Raw genomic sequence first — 10,631 nt, forward strand, 5'->3', positions numbered from 1 at the left:
GAATCAAACCCGGTTCTCTGGATTAAAGTCTGCCGCTCTTAACCACTTCGCCACGCTGGCTCTTGGGTGCTGAAAGAGACAATCCAGGCAAAAAAATTTATGTCGCAGTAAGCAGTGCTGGTCTTGAGGGGAGAAATCATCAACGTCTGCTTCAACTCTGATACTAGTCCCACACAACGGCAAAAAGTTGTGGAGAGCTGTCAGCATCATCGAAGGTGCTTCTAATTCATCTGTTTCTCATGTTCGGCACAGACTCTGGGGACCATCTTGGGTTTTTTGGGTTGCATGAAGCCTTTGGTGTCCAGTTCCAGGGGGACCTTTGACATTCACAGGGAGGGAGGGGGAAAAACCCGGAAAAACCAGTTAGTGATATGAAGAATGGAATCATGCCTGTGTATATCTTTACTTGCTACATCTGCCTCTCTTTTCACATGTACGGATGCGGATTATCAAAAGCACCAAAAAGGGGCCTAAGCATCTGTTCACCCCTGCACCTTGCCCTGATGCCAGCAAGTTATGTGAGCACACTTTTGTAGCAGGAACTCCTTTGCATATTAGGCCACACACTCCTGGTATAGCCAATCCTGCAAGAGCTTACAGGGCTCTTTGTACAGGGCCTACTGTAAGCTCCAGGAGAACTGGCTACATCAGGGGTGTGTGGCCTAATACACAAAGGAGTTCCTGCTACAAAAAAAGCTCTGGAGCACAGCATACGGACAGGAGGGCTGTGTACTTTGAGGTCATTTATCCAGGGTGAACATGTGAAGTCTGTCCTATGAGACTTGCTGAATTCCAGAGAAATTACACCTGCCAGATCCCACAGGGGTCTATCCTGCTAAAGTTTCAGAAGCACTTCTGCTACTGCATTACGTACCTGGTTCCCTACAGATGAACACGTACATCTTCCTTCTACTGAATCAGAACTCTGGTCCCTCAAGTTCAACATTGTCTATTTAGACTGGCAGTGGCTGTCAAGCATGCGGGTTCAATGACGAGTCGAAGTTGATACAAAGACTACGTTTATTGATAGACCGATACTTTAGGCAAAGCCATTTCTTGAGAGTAATGAAACTGATACATTGATACAATACTTTTAAGGCTTACTTCAAAAGGATTCCAAGGGATGGGGCTGCGGGGTAGCATTCACACATAAACTATCAAAACTGTCTACGTTCCCAGGGCATTATCAGGACTTTGTCCTTGCCTTTTCCAGATGTCTCCTCCTCCCTTAGGAGGATATATGTGAAGGTGCTGATTACTTGGTTCCCTTCTCACTATTCTTAATTAACAGCCATAAAGTGGGACAGGGGAAAGGGAAAGAATAACAAACTAACAGGAATGGATCCTCCGTGACAATTCACAGAACAGGTTTAGGCAGGACCTTAAAACAATCAATTATCAATAGTATTCAACCATGCTTGACAGTGGCTCTCCAGGGCCTCAGGCAGAGGGACAGAGGTATCACAATAGCCCCAGCCACCTGTTATCAGAGAACCAATGCCTGCTAGGGAAGGGAGGAGTCGTGGTTTACTGGCAGAGCATCTGCGTGTGTAGTGCCAAGGGCACGTTTTAAAATGGATTTAAGTCTTTCAGGATGCCTCCCTTGCCGTTATAGCCACAGGGTGGAGCCGCCAGCTGCAGGTGATTAGGAAAGGAAAAAGGAAAGGTCACCTGTGCATGCACCAGTCGTTTCTGACTCTGCGGTGACGTTGCTTTCACAATGTCTTCACGGCAGACTTTTTACGGGGTGGTTTGCCATTGCCTTCCCCAGTCATCTTCACTCCACCCCCACAGCAAGCTGGGTACTCCTTTTACCAACCTTGAAAGGATGGAAGGCTGAGTCAACCTGGAGCTGGCTACCTGAACCAGGGATCGAACTCAGGTCGTGAGCAGAGCTTAGGACTGCAGTACTGCAGCTTTAACACTCTGCACCACGGGGCTCTTGCAGGTGATTAGACCCTGATGCTAATGAAGGCTGGTGGTTAGAAAAGGAGAGTCTTTTTCTCCTATCAGCTCCTGAAGCTCTTGAAACCCTGGAAGGTGGTCGAACCATCCCCGGAGGGAGTTCCTGAAGACTCTGGTTTGTTTCATCTTTTGCTATTGACCTCAGGGTGAGGCAATAGCTAGTGAGAGCTTTGTTATTTTCTTTTACACAGTGTTGGGGTCTACCTGCCCTGTTAAATAAACTTCTCTTTAACTTTTGTAACTTGTCTCTGGGCCAGTGGCTTGCCCAGCATCAGTGCCTAATCGGCCCTACTATAAGAGAAGGTAAAAATCAGTGCTAGCTTTGGGGAGCTGGAAATTGTTGAGCCCTTTAGGGGGAAAATTAGGGTGAGCTGGGCCCTATACATAAACCTAGCCTGGTGGCAGCAAGAAGATAATGTGCCCTGGCAATTAACCTCAGGCTGGCCTCCTTCCAGGGAGCGAGGAGGTGGTTCAGGGAAGCCGTGGGCACTACCAGCTTGGCAGGCAGAAATCCCTCGGTTCGTCTGGCAGAGCACCTGCTTGGCATGCTGAGTAGACAGACAATACTGACTTTGATGGACTAAGGGTTTGATTCAGTGCAAGCTTCATGAAGTCCTGTCGCTTACCTGAGTCTCTTTGCAGGTTCGGAAGGAATACCTTTGCAGGAGAATGACCAAGGCCACTTTCAAGGTCAGCAGGGCAAAGCGCATCCCGATGCAGTTCCTCGGACCGGCTCCGAAGGGCAGGAAGATGTAGGGGTCGATGGCTTCCTTGTTCTCTTTGCTGAACCTGCGACCAAACCCACAGGTGAGAAAGTCCCACAGGTAAGGAGGCATCAAAACCCACCTTCGTTCTTTCTTCTGGGGGAGGCCACTGACAGAGGTTGGTGCTTTAGAAAAAAACAGTATTTGTGGTGGAAATTCATTTTTGTCACAACCATGGATCTGTAAGTAAATTCAAAGCTCTGTTTCTCACTCATTGCGGGAATATGCAAGTCTACAGCCAATTGTAGGAAAACTACAGCGAAAGGTTCTGAGTAGTTCTACCCGCTGAAGTACCTTACCTTTGTTGAGAAATATGTAGGAAAAAGATAAACATGCAAACTGTTAATGTAACTTCAAGGGGCGCTTTTGATCATTTGTTCATTGAACTGAGAAGCTGAACAAAGTGGAAAGATAAGAATAGAACAGGCTTATCGGATCTGATCAAAGGCTTATCAACATTAAGATTCCCTCTCAGAGAGAAAGCAATTAGATGGAACAGAATGGCTTTATTCATCTCCACCTCCCATTTGATTTTTATGGGATGTGGAATGGTACAGTACAGCCTGACCTCACCAGATTTGGGAAGTACTTGAATGGGAAACCACCAGGGAAGGCTCTCTAGAGGAAGGAAGTGGCAAACCACCTCTGTTTCTCACTTGTATTGGAAGCCCCTTGCTGGCTGCAACTGGACGGCACTTTTATGTATTTGTCCCATGTACCCCTCCCCCAGAGATATACCACCTCTGAACTAAGAAGTCAAAAGAAGCTCATGCATCTGATCCACATCTAATGATGAAAACATACTTCTGTTTCTTTCCGTGAGACCCCTCAGAAACGAACTGCCGATGGCAGACCCCATGGGTTTTTCTGCATTCTCGTTTTCCTTGCTTCTGCGTTCCTGTTGCTTCAGGGATTTTTTTCCCCAGTTCCACCCATGCTTTGCTCCCTTCCGGTGGTCAACTGGATATTAAGTGACTTTATGTCTGGCATATCTTCCCAACCCTGCAGATTTAAACTGCAGGTTTTTATGCTGGATGTAAAGCAATGTAATATTGAATTGACCACTAGAGGGAGCAACCACCCCCCTCCAGCAATAGGAAGAAACAAACCAGGAAAACAGTCCCATCCATTTAATTGGCGTGCAGTAAAATCTTTTACTGGATTATAGCAAATGGAGTCCAGATACCTTCGTGACCAAGAGCAGATCTCCATCTGTTCTGCCCTGTTTTTATTTGGGCTCTGGCAATACTATCAACTTTGGAACAGGAGCCCTCTTCTAACTCGGCAACCGGCACATTAACTTTCTGCTCACATCTTCACCTCTTCTGTCATGGATCCGCTAGTCTTTTATGCGGTTGCCCTGTGGCTTTCCTTTTAACAGCTGGCCATGAAACCAGGCCAGTGTTAACAGCCACAAAAGCCAGCTGAGTTGTCATTTCCTTCGACTGAGTTAATTAAATTCCATGCACGGTTTATGGACGTGCGCCTTGAAAAGGTCCTGGGTGGCATTATAGAGAGATTGTATGTCAAACAATGATAAATGCATTATTTAAGTGTTGCCATAATCACAACTAGCCAGTTTACTTCTTGCTGCTGCTATTTTTATGTGTCGGTTTCAGAACACATTCTCCTGGCTACACACCTCTCGGGTCTGAATTCTTCTGGTTCCGGCCAATATTCCGGGTCATGGTGCAAGGTGTACACTGGGATCATGGCCACGGTTCCTTCTGGGATAGTCACTCCATTAATCTCCACGGTTCTTTTGCAAACCCTCTCAATCCGTCCTGATGGGGGGTACAACCGGAGGGTTTCACTCACCACCATGTCCAGATACTCCAGCTGAAGGACTGCATCATAGGTGGGCGTGGCCTGTGAAGAGGGAAAATACCTCCTAGTGTGGGGGAGGCATTCAACAGAGGGCTACGAATAACTGAACACCATTCCACTGGATTGCAGGTTGTGAAATGGGGTCAACAAATAAAATGCTCCAAGGATTTGAGGCCAATCCTGCCACATTTTGTACTTAGAATCTTCATACTTCTCACAGTCTTACTGAAGATGCCCTGTAGTTCATCACTATACACTATATTTGTATTCGTAAGGAGAGATTTTTATTGAGTGAGGTGGGGAGAAAAATACAGGCATGAAAAAGTTAACTCTGCAATTACTGGGAAGATAAATGCTAACATTATCAAAGTGCCAAGCATTGTCTAATCATATTATAAGACGTAATAGTTTTAAAAGCAAACCAAGTTTCAGTTTTCTGCCTCACTGCTTTTAAAGTTACTGACCAAGAAATCACACCTATCCTAGACTTTCACCCAGATAAATCTGATTTGCTTGTCACAGCAGTGCTCATTTACAGACGAATATCACTCTTATCTTTCCTCTAAATCTGTTCAGTCCTAATCATGTGATTAATATCTTGAAAACTGATCAGTTCATAAGTCAATATGAAATAACCAACATACGCTCAAATAAACCAATCAGCAGGTGCATATGAAATAGCATAAGGCCAATCTCAACCACCAATAAAAATAAATTAATCTAACTTTTCTATAACCATTTCAACTAACTGTCCAAGATGAAAGTAACTTGAAGCAAAGAGAGTCCACTGACAGTTGTAAAAGTGCTTGAACTCTTGGTTAGCTTGCAAACTCAGCAAGAGAAGTTTAATGTTATCAGAGCTACCTCTATGAGCTGCTTTCTACCACTCAAAACAAAACAGGCTCTTAAAACACACAACTCCTTCCTTCGGTAAATTCCCGTCCCAGTAGAGGAAACCGTTTGGGGGCCAATCCCAATTAACACGAGACACTGGGAACGTTTACCTGGTCAGGGAGAGCTTCATCAATTTCATCTTGGAGTCTCTGCTGGACATCTGGGTGGGTGGCCAGGCAGTAAGACAGGTAGGTAAGGGAGGAGCTAGTGGTTTCGTACCCAGCAAAAATAAATATAATGGCTTGTGCAATGATTTCCTTGTCAGTTAGAACTAGAAAAGAACAGGGGGGAAACAAGTAAGGAAAATATGTCCGTGAAATAGCCACTGGATCCCCTTGCGTGAACTTTAGAAAAGCACCCATATAGGATAAACATGGGCAGAGTGAAGGCTGGGGCAACAACAAAGGGGGATTCTCCCCCCTCCTGTGTTGTTTCCCTAATATAAATCCCCCTACACATACAAAAATCCTATTGGCCATAGAGGGGAAACAAAGACAGGTCGTCGATAACTTTGCTGCAGTTGTTATGAAATATAAGAAGCAGTCACAAGAAATGCTTTTAAGACACATATAAGGGGAAGGGCTCTGGCTCAGTGGAAGAGTTTCTGCTTTGCATGCAGAAGATCCCCAGTTCAATCCCCGGCATCTCCAGTCGAAAAGGACTCAGCTGCAAGTGATGCAAAAGACTTTTGTTTAAGGCCCAACACTTTGAGTAGTCTGAGCTGCCAATCTGAGTAGACAAGACCCACCTCGATGGACCAAGGCTTTGCATTAGTAATGGCAGATTTGTGGGCGTTCGTTGTGCCGTTACCATGTTGAAAATATTCGAGTGCGCTGCCCTCTCCCCACGACAATAAAATTTGAAATGGCTTTGCCATATAACAGGGCCCTCTCTCTTAGTTGCGCTATTTCTCCGTGGTCCCACTAATGCTCAAAGTAGTTCCATCCCCTCTCCCATAGTATCAAACAGTCAATAGTAGGGGAAGATCTGAAATATTTGCCTTTATAGGAATGTGCCTCTTCAGCTTTCTCTCCTGAAACTTGGGAGTCTATCATTAACTGCAGAAAGTCAACTCGGTTCTACGGGAAAAACAGAGAAGGAAAAATCAAGCAAGATGCAGTGCTATGGTCAATTGCCTTTCTTACAGGAGAAGGTATCCGGGAATCAACTATGCCGAGTATAGGACGGGTTATCTTGGTAGAGAACTATCCTTTTTTAAAAGAATCAAGCACACATACCTCCCCTAACCACATGCTCAAATAGGCTAGACTGACCATGTGATTATTCTTCTGCCGGTCGCTCTTGATTTTCTTGGCCACGCTGATGAAGAAATTCATGGAGGCGGCAGGGGCCATGGAGAAGTTTAGTTTCTCCAACACTGGTGTGAGGAACGGGAACATGGCTGAGGAGAAGAGTCAAGTGACAGTTCAAGAGGATGCAACAGTTCAAGAAGTAGTAGTAGCAGTACTTATTTATTACGGTCTTCAGACCAGGTTACAATTCAGTCAGGCATAAAATACAATAGAAAAATGCAAATTTCAGAACTTTTAAGGTGGAATTCCCCTAATTTGATAATCAGTGCACAAAATTTAGCAACTTGACACGTGATCTTAGCATTATTATCCAATAAAAACCAGCGAAGCCTTTCTTTGTCTATGTTGATGTCACCAGGAATCGTATTAAGTAATGGGGTGATAATTCCATGACAAACCTCCCTGTAGAGTGGACAGCTAAGGAACATGTGCTTTACAGACTCAACCTCCCCTAGGAGACAAGAAAGGACGCACATAACCTTACAATTTTTCCATAAATTGTGAAGGCATGGCTAAAATCACCCTGACCTTTCTGGGTAGGGGATGTTATTGTACCTACCCTCAATAACCGCAGAAGGGAGAGCAAAACACCTAGTTAGAGTAGGCACCCTTTAAAACTATTTACTTCCTCAGGGGCCAGTTACGATGCTGACTCAGTAACGGTTCAAGAAGAAAATCCTCCATCTTCAGGCGGGAGTTGACCCTAACATAATGGCTTTCATGCAGCAAGATCTGAATCACCCAAGAGTGGCGTGTATCTCAGCACACCATGTAGAAAAGCATGACGCCTTCTTCCATCTTTAGGCAGCCCTTAAATACCATGAATGCGATGGTTTGACTCTGCCCAGCACAGACGTTCTTACAAATGACAATTTGATTGCCTGCTTGGAATGAGGCCGTGCAACAGCACTGCTCCACAGGGTGATTTTCCTGCATCATGAAGCTTGGACAATTTCAACCACACCAGCAATGCCCCTCACACATTCAGACATCCACAGAGGAGGGGCTGGCTGTTTCAATAACCTGTTTTAATGACATCTGCCAGACTCATTCGCTGCTGCCTGCCTGACCTGAAGAAGTTGAGAAACCAGAGCCTAGTGTTTTAGTCTTCAGAAGCATTCTGATTGCTTGGCTCTTAGAAAAGACTCACAAACCTTATATAAGAACATAAGAGAAGCCATGTTGGATCAGGTCAATGGCCCATCCAGTCCAACTCTCTGTGTCACACAGTGGCCAAAAAAATTACAAAAAAAGCCTCACATCCCCTTCTTGAAAAAAAGCGAAAAGATTAACAGTCCCTCCCTTCTTCTCCTTGTTGGAGCTTTTAGCATCCACTCTCCCTGTTGAATGAGCATTATTGGTTTCTATGGGACCTAGGGTTGCCAGGTCCAATTCAAGAAATATCTGGGGCCTTTGGGAGTGGAGCCAGTAAACACTGGGGTGGAGCCAGTAGCAAGGTTGTGACAAGCATAACTGAACTCCAAAGGGAGTTCATTGAAAGGGACCACACACGTTAAATACTGGGTTCGACGTGTAGGAGTTCAACCAAGGAACATGCTTTATTCGTAACTACATTTGTAACTAAATAGCCGCCGAGCCGGCTAGGGGAGGGCGGGATATAAATTTGATAAAATAAAAATACACAAGACAACAGGGCGGGACAACAACCCTGCTTATATACATGCAAACGAAACCCCTCCCCACCATACATCCCATACCAAATCACAGCGGTCAAGTTTTGCGCCAAGCCTGCTGATTGGTTACTGCTTGAGTTGAAATCTAACAAGGGTCTCTAGCATTTCCTGTGTTTGCCTGGAAGCACGTGAAAACTGCCGTGAAGCATTAAATTCAGTACATAACAGCACACCTGTTAAATGCCTTCCCTCCGCTGGAAATAATGAAGGCTAGGGGCATGTTCTTTTGGGGCTCATAGAATTGGATCCCCTGGTCCAATTTTTGTTTTCTCTTCCCAATTTAAACTTCATTGAATTTTTAAAACTTAACTGACATAACAAACATAAGGGGCCTCATTCCAAGCATGACAAAAATTAGTGTGTGAGATCAACATATGTATCCGTAAACCAATATTCAAACTCTGGTCGTTTTCACACTGACCTTATTCCGGAGCGACGTCCCTCTTCACCGCGCAGCATCTGCGCGGATTTCGCACTAATTGCTCCGCAGAAGCCGGAAGAGCTGCGGCTTCTGCTTCGCAAATGTAAACTGGTTTTTGGCGGTTTACATTTGCGATGCAGAAGTTGCGGCTCTTCTGGCTTCTGCGGAGCAATTAGTGCGAAATCCACGCAGACGCTGCGCGGTGAAGAGGGACGTCGCACCGGAATATGGTCAGTGCGAAAACGACCAAAGTTACAAAGGAAGTTACATATTAATATATTGATGATTCCATCTTTATCAAATTTACATTTTAGGTTTCCTGAATAGTTAATGAAAAGCTAATGATCCTTAGTCTAATATCAGTATTTTAAAATACTGATAAGGGATAGAATAAACAAATTTATGTAAACAACCATATATTATAATCTGATCGATTTGGTATAACACTGTTGGATTTAAGATAAGCAATAACTGGATCTCAATAGTATTGCATATAGTTAGTTTTTAATAATAGTCTCCTAAAAAGAATACATTTTGAGTAATTTGACGACATTGGATTTATATTCCGCCCTCCACTCAAGAGTCTCAGAGCAATTCACAATCTCCTCTATCTTCTTCCCCCACAACAAACACCCCGTGAGGTGGGTGGGGCTGAGAGAGCTCTCCCAGAAGCTGCCCTTTCAAGGACAAGCTCTGTGACAGCTACGGCTGACCCAAGGCTATTCCAACAGGTGCAAGTGAAGGAGTAGGGAATCAAATCCGGTTCTCCCAGATAAGAGTCTGCAGACTTAACCACTACACCAAACTGACTCTCATGAGACACTGAGACATAATGAAAGACATAATGAAAGTTATGAGACATAATGAAAATTTCCCAAATTCAATCATACTGTGTTTCAAGTGTAAGTTTAGCTGAATCTTTCCAGCAGGAGGCAATGGTATGTCCGGGAAATAAAATCTCTCTTGGATTTTAGCATCAAGATATCTGACCCTGGTCCAATCTTTTTGAAACTTAAGAGTGTATTTTGAGGAGAGGGGCTTTTCACAACAGCCTGATATGCAGAACTTAAATTTATTTGCCTCTAGGGTTGCCAATCCCCAGGTGGGGGCAGGGGATCCCCCGGTTTGGAGGCCCTCTTCCCGCTTCAGGGTCATCAGAAAGCAGGGGGAGGGGAGGGAAATGTCTTCTGGGAAGGGAACTCTGTTATTCCCTATGGAGATTTATTCCCATAGGAAAATAATGGAGAATTGACCTGCAGGTATCTGGGGCTCTGGGGGGGGCTATTTTTTGAGGTAGAGGCACCAAATTTTCAGTACAGCATCTAGTCCCTCTCCCCAAAATACCCCCCAAGTTTAAAAAAGTTTGGACCAGGGGGTCCAGTTCTATGAGCCCCAAAATAAGGTGCCCCTATGCTTCATTATTTCCTATGGAAGGAAGGAATTGAAAAGGTGTGCCGTCCCTTTAAATGTGATGGCCCGAACTCCCTTTGGAGTTCAATGATGCTTGTCGCAGCCTTGATCTTGGCTCCACCCCTAATGTCTCCTGGCTCCACCCCCAAAGTCCCCAGATATTTCTTGAATTGGACTTGGCAACCCTATTTGCCTCTCGCGTTAGCAGCTTCACCTGTGTGCAATGTTCCCTCTAAGCTGTGGCGTCTTGTGAGCAAAAATTTTATTTTGTGAGTTACGGGCATTAAACAGCCCTCCCCCCCCCCCCCAGGGCCCCAGATAACCACAGATCAATTCTTCATTA

The 10,631-nt window shown here is 44.9% G+C and overlaps 1 protein-coding gene across 1 annotated transcript; it reads right to left on the bottom strand.

Moving 5' to 3' along the window:
- Window positions 1–221: 221 nt before the first annotated feature.
- LOC132588587 (cytochrome P450 3A19-like) lies at window positions 222–6,787 on the bottom strand. The gene is made up of 6 exons (XM_060261019.1): window positions 6,689–6,787; window positions 6,451–6,529; window positions 5,561–5,721; window positions 4,372–4,598; window positions 2,592–2,754; window positions 222–317 (listed from the first exon to the last, which is right to left on the bottom strand). The coding sequence occupies exons 1-6, from the start codon at window positions 6,785–6,787 to the stop codon at window positions 222–224; spliced, it is 825 nt and encodes a 274-aa protein (XP_060117002.1).
- Between the last annotated feature and the right edge of the window lie 3,844 nt (window positions 6,788–10,631).

Source organism: Heteronotia binoei, chromosome 20 (genome assembly GCF_032191835.1).
Source record: "Heteronotia binoei isolate CCM8104 ecotype False Entrance Well chromosome 20, APGP_CSIRO_Hbin_v1, whole genome shotgun sequence".
Lineage (NCBI taxonomy): Eukaryota > Metazoa > Chordata > Lepidosauria > Squamata > Gekkonidae > Heteronotia > Heteronotia binoei.

Excerpts from the sequence above, each read along its gene's own strand:
- LOC132588587 (XM_060261019.1), bottom strand. The coding sequence starts at position 6,787 with ATGAATTTCTTCATCAGCGTGGCCAAGAAAATCAAGAGCGACCGGCAG. Across the intron at positions 6,530-6,688 it reads TGAGCATGTGGTTAGGGGAG|AACCGAGTTGACTTTCTGCA; the intron begins GTATGTGTGCTT and ends TTTTTCCCGTAG. Across the intron at positions 318-2,591 it reads GAACCTGCAAAGAGACTCAG|GTCCCCCTGGAACTGGACAC; the intron begins GTAAGCGACAGG and ends TGAATGTCAAAG.